Source organism: Cardiocondyla obscurior, linkage group LG14 (assembly GCF_019399895.1).
Source record: "Cardiocondyla obscurior isolate alpha-2009 linkage group LG14, Cobs3.1, whole genome shotgun sequence".
Taxonomy (NCBI): domain Eukaryota; kingdom Metazoa; phylum Arthropoda; class Insecta; order Hymenoptera; family Formicidae; genus Cardiocondyla; species Cardiocondyla obscurior.
The window spans coordinates 1,579,270-1,595,200 of record NC_091877.1 but is presented as its reverse complement, the minus strand read 5'-3'; the positions used below and the strand labels follow the sequence as shown (position 1 = coordinate 1,595,200).

Below are 15,931 nucleotides of genomic sequence, written 5' to 3'. Positions count from 1 at the left end.
GGTTTCTTTTCGTACAGTAAAAAATCATGATGTTGGATTTGATATGATTTATTTTCGAAATAATTAACAATTTTGTAAATGCTTAGGCACTTTTAAACTCCATTCTATTATTTTTTCTTCCACTATTATACAGATTTTATTAGCATATAATACGTAGTAAATATATATATATATAATATTCACAAAATAATTCACATTTTTATGATCGCAATTTAATAAAGTTTATATAACATCGTTTAAATGTATATATTCTGATTTTTTTAAATTTCTAAGCATTTATTCTTTATTAATTGTTGTGATATTTTAATATTCAATAAAAACATTTGAAAATACTTAAAGGCAACTATATGTTTTACAATAACTTCCTTTTTGAAATTTTCAGAATATTGAAAGACATTTTAGAAACATATACACTCGCATGTTCATATTCATTTTTATCCTTAACAGTTGTAGTTATCTCTAAATTTTATCTACAGTTTCTATTTTGTTATTGGCTTCTTAAAAATACATTTTATTAAAATTATTTTTATTTTTTGTATCCAAAGTCTTGTTATTTTTATCAATTGTAATATACTGATAATTATTAATAGACTTTATTTCTCTCTTTTTGTATCACACTGTACGGCGATGTACACTACACCTTATTGAGCTTAATTATAATAAAATAATGCTACGTTGGCACGCTTGTCACATAACAAAATTGATGTACAAAGTGTTTGTGTATATATAAAATATCTATATATTTAATATTATAAAAATATATTTACAATAATTTAAAGTACATAAGTTTTATTAAAATACTTCTCGTTTATCGCACACTAAGATTTATCAATTACATTCTGTAAGATTGATATATCATTATTATCAAAAAGAGACGCATACACTTTATTTTTATCCGTGGACAAGATACAGAACATCTGTATTATCTAATATCTAATTTTAAACTATGAGCGAAATCTTCGAGGTACTTAATGTCGTGAATTGGTATTTTTAAATATAACTTATGTCAGTGGCACTTTATAAAAGCACATTAATTAAAATTAAGGCACTTTCTATTCTTGTGTATCGAAAGTATCGAGAGTATAAGATTTTTATAACCACCTCGTACATGTTAATGTTATAAAACAATTTTACTATTAAAAAATAACACTTTCATTAATAGATCAGTGGTCGAGTTTGTTAGTGGATATATAAAGTCGAGATATACATAAAAATAAAGATTGATATTAAGTTTGAAAATTTATAAACTATAAATCAATTGCTCCTACATAAAACTATTGTTATTATCATCATAAATTTGACCAAACGTTCATGTTTAAGACTTTAATATAAAGCAAATTTTGTACGTGATATAAAAAAAAAAGTTTTAGCATGGTTATTTCACCGATCGACAAAATTGTACTTTTGTTTTTCTTTAGTAGATATGGGTCATTGAATCATTTGTAAGTATCTATTTTCTTCTAATAAAGAGCTGAGTGACGATGTCATGTCGTTGACAACCATATTAGCGCTAGCTGGCAAAGGTTGCGGCAATGGCATAGGATGCGTTGAACTGGAGACATTGGTCTCGTGCGTTTGAGCATTGACGGACCAGTTCCTACATTGTTGAACGTACTCCAATGTCCTACGATAAGAATCTTGTCTCATACCTTGAGGTGGCTTTATTGGTGAGCCTTGTTGCGACTGACTAATATCTCTGCATTGTATCTCTGGCAACGATCCACCATGTTGATCGTGATAACATTGACTTCCATAAGTCCACGCGCAATTACAATTATATTGAGCCGGTGGATTTGTGCGGCTTTGGCAATTATGCGTGCAGGTTTGTTGTTGCTGCTGTATCCTGCAGTTAGTCTGCTGTGCGTTACAAAGCTGTGGTGATGTTCTCTTTGATCCGCCGCTACCGTCGTTGATCTGACGAGCATTAGGATGAATACAGTTATTGACCTGTAGACAAGGCGCCGTAGCTGACTGTTGCGTCTGTTGTTGACAGCTTTGAAGATTTGCCGCAAGTGTATTCATCGGTTTGCTCTGATTTGCGTGATTCAATTGAGAACAATGGGGCGATAACGAGCCGCACTGATTAGCTACCGGAGACTGTTGAGCAGAGTGTACGGGTATCTGATTATTAGACGTTACTATAGGTCTTGTGCATTGACCGGAGGACTGATTGCACTGTGCGTTCGGATGAGCAACAGGCGGATTAGACATAGGCACTGTTTGCTGAGTGCAATGCGGTGACAATTGCTGACAGTTATTTGTTAGTCGCATCTGTGCCGCGTGATTGGACGATGTGCAAGTTTGATTAGAATGATGATTTGCCGGGCCACTAGTACCATTGCAATTTGCGTTTATTTGACCCGCACAACCATAATTTGAATAATAAGTATGGTGTGTGTGATTCTGAGGACAGTTTCGGGTAAGTTGGGCTGAATTTTGAGGCAGATTTTGTGGCGCATGCTGTGGTGCCAACGCACCGGCTGCGGGAGATGTCAATGGTTGATCGCTTAAGTGAGTACCCGTCGAGGTATAATGCGAACTCGGTGACATAACTTGACCCGCGGCTGGACTTGCTACTTGACCGCCTGTTGCTTGAGATCCATAATTTGGCGGCGGACAATACTGTGCGGGAGGAGGTTGAGTCGCACGTGAATTCGGACACTGGCCGTAAGTTGCAGTTGAAGAATTCTGATAGTTCGGGCAGGGCTGCTGAACGACTTGCTGCGAGGAGTAGCAGTTTTGTTGATGTGACTGATGTGATTGATTATAATTGCACGTAGGCTGCACTTGTCGCTGATAATGCATAGGATTCGTGCATATCGGAGATTGACAGATAGGTAGAGGACTACCACGATAACTGACTTGATTTCCACCAGCTTGAACCTGTAGTAAAAACAGTAATTTAAAGATATAAAAAATCAAGGTAAGATAAATATTGTGGATCTCAATAATTTATACAACACTTGCGTAATTACCTGATTCAAATACTGCATCATTTCATCAGGAATAACTAGTTTGTTCTCCACCATTTCACCTTCGCCTACTTCGTCCAGGATTACTTCTTGATTCGGATGGAGCTCGGGCTGAAGTTCAGGCAGCTGAGCAGATCTTGGTCTGGGCGGGATTGGAGGAGAAGTCCTTTGCGTTGGATTACTACGAATTGGTTCGGACATTCGTCGATCACTCGATGGTTGAGTACAGTGGCCGCTTGGATTATTCCAATCATTTGGCATCGCTTGAATGCTCTGTACAAAAATATTATCATTTAATATTATTCTAATTTAATAAACTTAATAAATTTAATAAATAAAAATTTAATAAAAATTTAATTAAAATTTAATAGAAAGAATTTAATAAAAAAATAATAAATAAAAAAATAATAATTAATATTATTCTAATATCATTTTTTTATCTTTTTAGGCAGCTTGTAGCACGAGATATACCTGCAGAGACATATTCTGTGTTTGAACGACGAGATTATTCGTCGAATAAGGTCCCTGAAGATGACTCTGATCGATCCTACTGGAAGTGGTGCTCATTTGGCTGCTTCGTCTGGACGTACCCGGACTGATTGGATCGTAAAAGCTTTCTGGTCCTGGGCCCATTCTAACTACACTCGCCTGGCTGCTTCTTCTGCTACTGAGATCTGCCGATCGCATGCTGCCGTAATAAGTACTGACAGTGCTGTTACTGTCTCTTCGAGGCTCACCGAACGGCTGCAACCTCAGTTGGAGATCGGACAGACTTGTCTGCCTCGTCTGGCCGCCACCACCTTCCATTTTCAAATCGGTGATTCTTTTGTTAAGATCACCAATATTACCCTGAGGCGTGACACCATGAATTCCACGCATGTTTGCTACGCCAATCGGTATGTTCGGCATGCCTTTGGCATTCAGTCTTCCTTTCAAACGATTTCTCGACGTCGGTGCTGGTACTTGTAATTGCTGTTGTGATTCCATACCGCCGACCTGTTTACAATTAAAAAATATTAAAAAAAAAAGTTTAGATGGAGAACATCGCGAGAAATTGAAATCTCTAAAAAGGTAAATTAAAAAAAAATTATTCAGATATTTCTCTCATTTGCAAAGTACATATTTTTAATTTTCAAGATATTTACCATAGCACGTAATGCTACAGGTAGATCGGCAATGTCTAAATCATCGGGTTCCTCGTTCCACGGTTCTTCAGCAAGAGCAATACCATCACCCGTGAGAGCACCCATTCCCGCGACTTCGTCGTTACAGCCACCCACCAGTGGACTACCCTGCTGCTGCATGATGCCAGGCGGACTGTTGGCTTCGCTCTCAGACTTGACGCTAGGACTTGAAAGACTGGGTGTCTTCGGAGGTAAATCCTCGCTCCTGCTAGGACTGTTACCTCCTGCGCCGGCTTCATCGCTGCCACCACCATCACCGCCGCCGCCACCCTTGTGTTTCTTGTTTGCATAAAACTCAGCACCGTGAACTGTCTTGACGTGCTTCCTCAGAGACGACGGGTCCGTGTACCTTTTTGTACAACCAGGAGCCTTGCAAATGTACGGTTTCTGGACGAGTAAAAGACGATAGAATTATAAAATGGACATAAACGTAACAGTCTGGTAATAATTATTGCATAATTTTTAAATCTGTCGTAAAAACCTACAAAAATAATAATTATTAGCTCCTGCGTTAAATTAAATGCACTAATATTTATATCTATATTTATTTTCAGAATTAAAAAAAAATTAGCTTTATATTAAAAAAAAAAAAGACACAATACCTCGCTAGAATGCGTCCTGTTTTGATGCTTCGCTCTATCACTGGCGTTGCTAAAGGCTTTGGTGCAGCCTGGATACTCGCAGGTGTACGGTTTTTCGCCGGTATGAGATCTAAGGTGAGTCTTGAGGTTTTCCAATCGCGAGTAGGCTTTGAAACAACCCTCAAACTGCAGTCAAAAAAATGTATTAATTAAATAATTAATAAATAAATATTTCTATCACATAACAACAATAAATACAAAAAGGGAAAAAGTAAAAAAATAAAAAAAAAGAAATAGAAATTAAGAAATGTTTTTAAAGTGTTATATGCTGCATTTAAAGACGTTCAACACTCTTACATCGTAAATTCGCAATCGAATAAATAGCTACGCGATCCTTCTAACATAACTTATCAAAGCGACAATATACACGATTCAACATCTCGTCTCATTCCAATTAGGTTAACGTTACTTATTTTCACAACGTCTCATGACGTACTGCCGAACATATTTTCAGAGTGCATCTCATGAATTGCGAATTCGCGTAAGGATACGTCATAACAAGCCGAGCGTCTCGATTGGGTAAAAAATAGTAACATTTTTCTATTACTATCTTTCAGCCAATCAGCACGCTCAAGAAGGTTGTTGCAAATATTACCCTAATACCGTAATCGTTATTTGGCGCTGAAGTCAGTTCTTCTCCCGCGCTATACGGTATGTAATTGCATGTCGAGTGCTCCGCGATTTTTCAGCTCGTTTAGCCGTTCGAAACGAGTTTTCGAGGACGAATGGATGCCGAGAAGGTAGAATTCCACGGAGACGATCATTTTGTCGCATAAATCCGTTCGGGGAGCCTCAACTGATCGCGTAAGCGGACTTGGAAATCGCGGCCGGCGGCTGTGTCGCATTAGGTAAGAATCCGTTACCAGCGTCCATCTTGTGATACATATTTCGTAAGCTCCGTCCATCCGGCGATCGGGTAAAAAAAAGCGAAGAAATGTCGAGACGAATCGTCGCGACGGTTTAATCGGAACGTATAATCTCGCTTTGTTTGTCGCTGATGGACGCGACAACACTTCCTAGAATTTCGATCGGGAACGCGTCGAGCGTAACAAGTCGGGAATTACGAATGCGCGAACAGACAATCGCCATGACGATCATTCTTAATTAATTTGCTTGCGCGTGATTTTCAGTGCTCGTAATTGTCGCCGTCTCTGCCGGAGGAGTCGGCCTATGGAGATGTATGATCGAACGTCGGAGACACTGGATACGATTCACGACGAAGTGATACAGATTGCGATACGAGGCACGGAGAAATGGCTTTGGATCGATCGAGGTAAATGCAGCTGGTCAACGACGGTGAGTCTTTTCAAAGACTTGTAAAAAATTATTTTTCATAAAACACAAGTAACATAATATTTTTCCGCCTCTTCTGGAGGTACAAAGTTTATACAAAGTATGATATTAATTTAAGTTTTAATATGATTTGATTAAACAGCGTTTTCTTTCTTTCTAACTTTTTTTTTTTTTTTTTTTTTTTTTTAATAATTTTATTAAATGCACAATTTAAGTGAGAATAAAAAGTAAAAATTTTTTTTTCTTAAGATTTCTTGAAACTTTATCAAGTAATAAAATAATAAGTTGAACGAAATAACAGATATCTCTTCTCGTTTAATTAATTCAATAGTTTATTGAAATTTTACAAGACACATAATTTGAATAGAAAGAAAACCCGTGCAATTGATGAATACAAAAAACTTTCGGGTGGGAGAAACAAGTAAGCGCTTTACTTACGGTACACTTGTGTGGTTTTTCACCCGTATGCCTTCTCATATGTACGACCAACATGTACTGAGCCTTGAAGGGCTTTTCCTCCCTCGAGCATTCCTCCCAGCCGCAAACAAAGCTCTTCTTGTTGGCGTGTATGTGATCGTTGTTGATATGTTTCACGAGATCGTCCTAGGAGGGAGAGATGCACGTTAGATTAATGTGGATAAGGTCGAGATATATAGAGATAATTTACGATACTGTTATATTTTTAGGTCTTCAAATTGCTTCAAATATCTCAGCGCTATTACATACAACGTTGGTTATTCCCATTAGTATTCGGCCCGAAAGCTCCGTAAGTGCAGTATAGAAATTGTAATTATTCGTGTCACTCTTGACAATAGCTTATTGACGAAGAAATGACGGATTAAGACTTCGGCGCACGTTCGTATATTACCTGTGTCGGGAACTCGAGTCCGCAGTCTCTCCAATGACAATTCGTTTCGATGAAGTCACCAGGTTCGTCTCTGAGATCCTCGCTCGGACTTAGACCTTGAGGGTGAGTCGGTGGAGCGGTAGTAGTTGTCGCATTGGTGGTCGTTGTCGCCGGTTCTCTTTTGACTTTGGTAGCGGCCCGTCTCGAGGAAGTGTCAGCCTCGGCCGTCACCGAGCGAGTTGATGATTCCGACGTTTTTCTACACGATTCTACACTCTATTCGTAAGAAAAAAAAAAGATACGTTAAATAAAGATTAGATAGGCATATTAAATAAATACTTTTTATCTATAATTTAAATAATTTAAAATCATGCTCAGTATTTAAATTATATATTAATTATAATATTAACATCAGTTTATTTCGAATTCAGTTTTACGTATAAAAAAATAGCAATTAAGTTATTTGTTGCAAACCGTCATAAATCATTCGCGTCGCTGCTCTTTGAACAGAGAAAGTTACTAATGTATAAGAGAGCTATTAGGATGCTAATAACTTTTTTACAATTTTAATATTTGTTAATTTACTTGGGTATGTTTAATAAATATATAAATAATTTCAAAATGTCAAAAGACGTTCAGATAGATTGAAATAATTATAAAAATCTGTTCAATCTTGTACGGTTCTTATAAAAAAAAATACAAAAAAAAAATAAACATCGCATAAGCGTGGAGGGAATTCTTCGTTTGTATAAGTACGCGGCGCGCGTATGCGAGAACGACGACAACGGGACACGACGACGGAAAGCAAAATGCAAACCGATGCAAATCACGCCGGTAAACTTTACAGCGTACGGACGCGGGGCAGAAAATGAAAACGCCGCGCCTACGTCGGCGAGCGCGCGGATGCAAATAAATCAGCGCGGGTCCACCGCGACGATGGCGGTAGAGAGGAAACGACAAAGACGAGGAAGCGACGGTCAGAGTAAAAGAAGGAAGAAAGGATCGACGAGAAGGGAAAATAAAAGTGCGTCGGGAAGGGGGTGGAATCGGACGAAATAATGTGCGCGAGATTGCTTGTAACCCGAGGACCCTCTCTCGCGAGAGAGTAACCCAATCTTTTTCTCCGTCTCTCTTTTTCTCTCCTCCGTCCTCGTTGTTCCATTGTCGCCCATCGTTAGACGCAGCCAACGGGACGTAGCTAAGAGAGATCGAGCGGGCATCTGACTAGGGGAGGGTGGGAGGGTCACGAGAATACGATTATTTATTCCCAATGAATCGATGACGGGCCACCGAGCTTATATCGTCGTACCTTCGACTCGCAATAACGATCGAATGGCACTCCCGGTTTGCTATTGCAAGTATATTGCGCTTTCCTCCCGCTCGGAATTAACGTCTATGCGTCAGAATATGATTGGCCGGGTTCTATCAATAAAATCGTGACTTGCCGTGAAAAATGACTTAATATATTTAACGGAACGTTATTATTAATATTTAAAAAAGGCAATTTTTCTAGATGAAATTAGGGATAATATTTTCAGTCTTCGTGTTGGTTTGTTTTAGTTTTTTTATTTTTTTTTTTATTTTTTTTCTACTTACCTCACTTTTTGGAGGCATTCCGGCTGCGTGCGGGCTGAGCGTTGCCGACGACGTGGAATGAGGTGGCACGCCAGGGTACAATTGCGAATGGGGGGACAGTCCGTGAGCGTGGGGATGGGAGTGAGGATGCGGCGGCGGCGGCGGTGGTGCGGGTGGTTGTAAGGGGTGCGTGTGAGGTAAAAACGCCGCTGCGGCCGCGCTCCTCAAAATGTGGGCCTGTAACTGCTGCAGGTGTGGCGCCATGCTCGGGTGCATGCCTAACGCTGGACTCATTGCTGCAATAAAATGTATATCGGTTAACTGCCGCGAAAAACGCGAAAATTACGATTAAATCTAGGGGTTAACCGCCGAGGGTAATACTGTGTACAGACTTGAGGCATTGCTAGGCATTGGCGTGCATGATTTTTCACAGCGATTTACTTAGATTTATTTAGAAATTTGCTAATATCTGGCTACTGATAAGCATCCCAAGATTAATGCTTCACACGAATCACTCAAATATGGTTACAATACAGGAATAACAACGAAATCGGAACGCATGTCCGTTTCTTTGACAGTCCGAGCACGACACGCCGGACTTCCGGCACGTAGGCTAAGCTTGCATTTCAATCGCGAGCCTCTGTTACGAAACCATAAAGTAGCCGCGCGTAGGTAGAAATTGTACTATTATACTGTGCATACATGGTAACTTGAATAAGCTATTCATACGAATGTAACCCTATAAATTTATATACCAATTATATTTATTATACAATATATTTTTATCCCTATTCGCTTCGGTTGACGTAAAAGTTAGCATTGTAAACGATTAAAATCTTAACAATTATCGAACTTTGACGATTTAATTTCTGACAGTTGAGGTGAAAAAAAAATTGGATTCACTAAAAATCGTATGGGATAAAAATGTAATGAATAAAAAAAATATGATTAAAGGTAAAACGAGGCAGGTGACGCGTATCTATTGTATCACAATGGTGTGCGCATCGAAGGCAAATTTAACGAGCAGGAACATCCTGCGGGTATTCGACGATGTAACGCCGACAAACGACTTGCGTGCCACGCCAACTGAATTTTAATTCGTTAATTACTTCATTTAATCGCAAATTACCGGGCGCTCTTAACTCGCAAGCAAGATTACCCGCCTGTATAATGGCTTTATGTGCACTGGTACTCTATACGTCGCCGCCTATCGTCATCGATCGTTCTTTAAAAATTTACTCGCTAGAACGACACTAATAATATATAGTTGCCCTTTAATTTCATCGCGAAAAATGGTAGCGTGAGATAAGACGCTCAACACGCGATATACATATTTGATTAATTACAAAAGATATCGATTCTCTTTCGCGATATAAATTTTTCCCTATAAATAAATTGCTCGATACCGATTTTACTTACCAGCAGAAAGATGTCCGTAGCTTCCGCTCGCGCTGCTACTTCGCGAGCCGTTCACGATAGACGCCAAGCTATTTGGGCTAAATCGAAACATGTCGATGTCTAATCTGTCCGAATACGGTGAACTGCTCAGCGCTCTTTTTCGACTTGCCCTGATCGCAGAGGCGCGCGGACTTCCTAGTCGCGACGATGCTGAAACTGAAATTAAAAAAAAAAAGATAGGTTTAACTCGATATTCGTAAATGGAAACTTCCATTCCGCAGTTATTTTTTTTTCCGATTCCACTCGCTCGTTATTCCTATGTCAAACGAGTTGGCAAAACATGCTAACATAATCTTCCTTGAGACATACATTTTTAGCATTCATCGCTGAGGTGGTAATCGGGTACATAGGTAGGAAGAAGTTAGACGGAAGGTAAAGAACGTTCAGTGTACTGAGAGAGAGAGAGAGAAAAAGAAGAGGGGGGAGAGTCCAGAAGACCAGAGAAGAGAGTCTGATTTTGTGGCTTGAACGTTTTAGCGGCGATTTGCCTGCGACCGCAGCGTAACGACGTAATATACAAACCACTTTCTTAAGAGCGTGGTGGCGGCTCGCTTGTACGTACCATCGTTGGTTACATGGTGGCGGTTACGCTCTCCCGTCCTCTTCTCGTCACTATCAGCTCTCTTTCTCTCTCTTTCTTTCCTCCTGTCCTCCCCCAACCCGATTTCTTGCTCTGCCACCGCGGGATTAAGCCGCGAGTGCTATCTACCTCGCTTTCGTACCCCTTTTTCTTCCATCATTCCTTCTCGTCCTTTCCCTCGCCTCCCGCTTCTCTTCTGTGTAAGAAGCAACGCGATACACAGGAGACGAGCACGAGAAGCGAGCCTACCCTTCTCCTCGATTTCCACTCGGTTGATCGCTCGTTCGCGCACAACGGGTATAGAGTTACTCGCAGTTGGAGATCCCCTTGCTCGCCTTCATCCTTTTCTTTTTCTTCTTCTTCTTGTTTTTTTTTTTTTTTTTTTATTTATTTTTATTTGCAAAACCCGCTCTCCTCCTCCTCTTCCTCCTTGTCTCGTCGCACCAGCTCGCTTGCAGGGCACTGCTTTGTCCCCTTCATTGGTTATTAATTCGGTCAATGATCAAATTTACGGTGGTCAACGGTGGCAGCGGCGGAACGCAAGCCGACGGGCTTAACTGCCGTGCGGTTTTTCCGCATGACGTGGGATGCATGCTCAATGAACGATTTATCAGCTTACATTGCTACACTTGCTTCCACGCGAGCTCATTTGCCGCAGTTTCCTGCCATTATGTACGATCCGGTTTGAGTATTTACGATTGTGTCACTCTTCGTAAATACGTATTATCGCGATTGACAATTAAAATATCATAGATATAAAGAAATTAATGTGCTACGATCGAGTGTCTAGATTTTTATTTTATTTTTTTTTTATTTATTTTTTTTTTCTTTTTTATTTTCTTTTTCTTTTCAAGTTGTCTGGCAACAGGAATCGATTATCTTATCCACCAAGGCCAAAAAGTTGGCCCTACCATATCCGGTTCGCGTCGCGTCGTACAGTTCTCGCTGACTTTAATGAATATGCGAATGTGAATCCTTCTTCGTTCCTTACCGTTCATCCCTCGCTCGGCCCACCCTTTTCCCCGCGAGTTCCAGGATCTCAACACGCTCGATAAGTTTCAACTCTTCTCTTCGCTCCCTCGCGCAGCTCGAACATGGGATTGAGACATGTAAATTGGTGCAATCGTGCACTGCGATCGGCGCGGTTCCTCCGACGCTACTACGCGAAGCATGCCACGGCAGCTACAGTGCTTTTCAAACAGTTTTGCCCGCGTACTGAATTGAAGACCGATCCATTTGAGCCTTAGTTATATGTATATATATTTATATATATATATATTTTTTTCTTTTTTTTAAATTTACTCATCAAATGCACTACGTGATGTATTAAGAACACGTTTCCCTCCACATCAAGAACCGATAATATGCTAGTACTTTAAATAATTTTCACGATTACTTTACAAAAATATTTTTCTAATATAAAAAGTTTCATATTTAATATTTTCAAATGTTCAAATAAATTTTAATAAAATAAATTACGATATGTTCAGTGCTCGGTTGTACTGTTATAATTATTAAAAAAAAAAAAAAAAGAAAGAAACACACACGTGCGTACGTATATGAAAATTGTACACGACGAAGAAATTCAGTCCGAGCTAGAAAGAAAAGATAGTCAGGGAGGGAAGAGGAAATGTGAGACAACCTGTAGGGTAGGCGCTAAGGTGTTAATGAGGTCGTGTCGGTCCGAGTCGATTCAATTATGCGGCGGTGGCGGCTAACGAGGCCCCGTTTACCCTTTCGGTCGTCTTTTAGCCTCTCGGCCTCTTAACCATTCGATCTCCTACCTGCCGGTAGTGCCAGCACACCTATGGCTAGGCACGGCACACATAACTCAGTCACACGTACACACGACGCTTATATTAAAGGTAGAATATATGTTATTGGACTTACCATCAATAGAGAATGGAAATTCGGACGATGCGAGGGTGCTGGCAGGACCTGCCGCGTGCAAAAGGTATTCGGGCCCCAAACCACCCAGTCCTTAAACGAGAAAAAAAAAAAATATATATAAATATATATATATTCGCGTAAAATTCAGCGATAGATTGGTCAAGCCGACGAAAAGAATAAATATCTTAGCGAGTCTTAGTCGATCGAAGAGGGAAATAAAGCGCGTTGTTACCACGAACACTGATAGAAGAGGGAAGTAAAATGCTTTTGTAGTCTTTAAGAGAGACTTCCGGCGGAAATGCGGGTCCCTTTTATGGGACCTTCCGATTAATTGTAGCTGAAGAGGTAACAGATAGCTCTTATGTTCCGTTTTGTCGTCTATGCTTCTACTTATGCGTCCGTACGTATATAGCTGACTAATTACCGTGTAGCGAGGTGTTGGGACTGTGCGTGGAGGCATGGATTTGGTGGTAGAGGTCCATGTAGTTGATGCGGCAAGCGGGATGTAGAGCCGTGTGTTCCGCGAGGGGATGACTTCTGCGTAGAAAATCGCTACCGGAAGTCCCGTTGCCGGTCCCACCGCCGCCGCCTCCGCTGCCTGCACCGCCGCTACCGCTTCCACCTCCGCCGCCACCTCCGCTGCCGTTACCGGGTGTTCCGATCGCCGTCGAGCTGGATAATCTGAAACCCGACAAAATAAACGTGAGCGCGAGGTTCCCATCGCAGTTGTAAAATCGATTTTGCCCACGGTAATTAAGAGAACAAATTTTATAAGACATTTACAGAAATTGGTAATAAATCACGTGGCGCCGTGAGTTTCTCCACTTTTTGCGGGTATGATAACTCTTATTAACGAAACGCATTTCCGCAGGGACGTCTGTGATTTACGGCGCGGAGTGAGAAAGAAAAGCATTCTCGTTTGACGGATGAAATTACGACACACTTCGTGAACGCGACAAATGGCGCGTGTCTCTTCGTCAAAGCTCCCTATTCGCGTCGCTTCTTGACGCAGACAGGTGTCCTCCGTCAATGGCACGGTCGTATGATCAAAGTATAACTTTGTCCGCGGGATAAGATAATGCGTTTTTGTTTGTCATTCTCGCTGACGTCACAATGCACGCGCTCGTTCGCTTCAGGGAACAGTGGACGGTGATCCAGAAGAGAGGAACCAAACCGCCGCGAAAGAGGCAGCGCATCTCGTTTTGAATGATGGCAATTCGCCACGCTCGAAACATCGAGAAACGATGCGTGTCCGGTGCCTTCAAAGATCCTCTTCCCCGACGTCCGGGTTCTTCCTCACTCTCAGACTCCGCTAATGGCAGTCTCGTGCGGCAGAGTCGCGTCTTTCAAGACAGTTAAGAACGCGCGCTTACATCTCCGATATTAAATATCGCAATACTGAATCAACGTATTTATAAATGAACGCGCGCAAATTCATACGCGGCAATAAGTTTATTGAATGCTAACAAATGACAAGAAAATTAATTCTTTACCATTTAATCACAAAATTCAAAACGTCCGGCAATTAATCTCCTTTGTTTTTGTGTTCTCTTTCACATTTTATAATATTCGAAGACGAGTTTAATTAAATTATCGAGATAATCAAAAGTCAGATGTTTCTTATCGATATCGTCAACGAATAATTTTTTTTTTTCTTTTTTTTTGGAGCTAACTTATTGAATAACTCGCGGCCGAACGGAAGGAAAAGCACTGCGCGTAAAAATTGGTCCTAATGTAAGACAAATATGAAGACCTGATTAGCCAGCGGTGATTACGGTGCATTGCGAATGATAAAGTAAACAGCACCTTGCGGAACAAGGACAGGAGGCGATTGGCGCGTGTCGCAACGTTTTAAGACGGATTACGATGTTTGAGTCGGTCGCTGTCTAAATATTGGCTCCGCGCTTCCACGAGTTTGCTGAGTAAAGACAACCGGGTCGGCTGTTTGACTTTGCTCAGTGTCCACGGATTTTGATTACCGCCTGTTGGCTGCCCGCATACAGTGGTCGAACGTGTTAAAACATTTGTCGCGATACTCGTTGACAGGTCGAGGGATCTCTCAATTCTGCATCATTCGTCTTGCGGCAGAGGAAGGCGCGAAAACACTAACGGTACTTGCGCTTTCGAGTCGGACCTCCAAAGATTGTGAATTACGTATATAATTGAGAACTATCGCGGTGATAATAATTTTTTCGCAAAACATTGACGATATATCAGTCTTCCGCGTCAACCACAGCGAGCAATTTTTGTTTTTTTTTTTCTTTTATTTCTTTTTTTCAAACGTTTTAATTATTTTCCCTAATAAAACCCCCGGCGCTGGAACAAAAATTAGACCGCTTTGACAGGCTGCTTAGTAGAGGATCTCGTAAAAAAGTTAGCTGAAAAAGAATCAGAAGGGATCGGGGACACCATTACAATGAAAACATCGCCGACTCCGCCGGGTTTGGCGCACTCGTGTTCTCCGTTTTTTCTTTTCGCACCGAGAGAGAAATGGCCGAAAGGAGACGGAGATTGAGAGTTCTCGTAGCGGAAAGAGAGAAGGGAAGGATAGAAGCCAGAAGGAGAGAGAACGCGCTGTGTCTATTTCCAATCCTGCTGACTGCCAGATGACTCGAGGTATGGTTCAGCCTCTGGCTGCTGTCCTTCCTTCCTTTTCTACCTCTTGTCGCCTTCCTTCTCCCTTTCCGGCCACCGCTTTAAGCGTCTGTCGCACTCCGCGAGTTTTTAAAATATCCATGCAACCGACGACGTACGTCCGACGTACCTGATTTACTTTCTTTCGGCGAAAGAAAAATGTGCGGCATAAACGTCGTAAGAGCAAAATATTTCTTACGAAAGGTGGGCTTTAAATTGAGATCAGACACTTCGCATGAAATGATAGTAATGAAAAATTAATTTTTATTATTTACGTACATAATTATCAGAATTATTTCTTGGATTAATATCGACGCGCATTTTGTAAGGAGATATTTAATTCTTTCCTCTCTTTATTTATTTTATTTTATTTTTTTTTTCTTTTGATTTGCCGCTCTCATTTTCACTCTTCTTTGTTTCCGTCCCCTCGAATTCGGGCTCTCCGTCTTGCACGCGTCATCTATCCACGACTTTCCTCTTCCATTCATTGCCACGCCATGGCTTTCCATCCCCGTCGAAACAGCCTCCACCGACAGATAAAACTCGAGTCGTTAACTCGACACGCCGGAAACCGAAACATCTATCTTTATCTACGACCCGTCCGCTTCGGAAACCCAGGGATCTTCTTGAAATTCTTATAGCTGCCGCTCGTTCCTTCTCGGTGACGCCCGACTACATTGAAATCGTTAATTTTTCCTTCCTTTTTTTTTTATCTTTCTTTTGAAGTTTGCGCCTCGCAGTCATCTTTTATTTATCAAAGCCAACGCGATTCGGATTGGCGCCGTAGCTTAGCCATCGAATGGATTGAGAATTCCTCGAAATTTTGGCAGCGATAATTCAGTGATCGCGGCAGACAC

The 15,931-nt window shown here is 40.9% G+C and overlaps 1 protein-coding gene and 1 long non-coding RNA gene across 5 annotated transcripts in view; one reads left to right on the top strand and one right to left on the bottom strand.

The window, feature by feature from the left end:
* Window positions 1–70: 70 nt before the first annotated feature.
* Ci (cubitus interruptus) lies at window positions 71–15,635 on the bottom strand. The gene is made up of 11 exons (XM_070665855.1): window positions 12,865–15,635; window positions 12,441–12,530; window positions 9,932–10,126; window positions 8,534–8,808; window positions 6,959–7,213; window positions 6,529–6,693; window positions 4,759–4,923; window positions 4,118–4,543; window positions 3,444–3,968; window positions 2,976–3,245; window positions 71–2,883 (listed from the first exon to the last, which is right to left on the bottom strand). The coding sequence occupies exons 1-11, from the start codon at window positions 13,217–13,219 to the stop codon at window positions 1,429–1,431; spliced, it is 4,176 nt and encodes a 1,391-aa protein (XP_070521956.1). The 5' UTR covers window positions 13,220–15,635; the 3' UTR covers window positions 71–1,428.
* The window catches only part of LOC139107962 (uncharacterized), a 91,656-nt gene continuing 81,187 nt past the window's right edge, over window positions 5,463–15,931 (top strand). For all 4 annotated transcript variants that reach the window (XR_011546592.1, XR_011546591.1, XR_011546589.1 and 1 more), the window contains exons 1-2: window positions 5,463–5,645; window positions 5,928–6,093. This is a non-coding gene — a long non-coding RNA (uncharacterized lncRNA). The remainder of the gene's footprint in view (window positions 5,646–5,927; window positions 6,094–15,931) is intronic.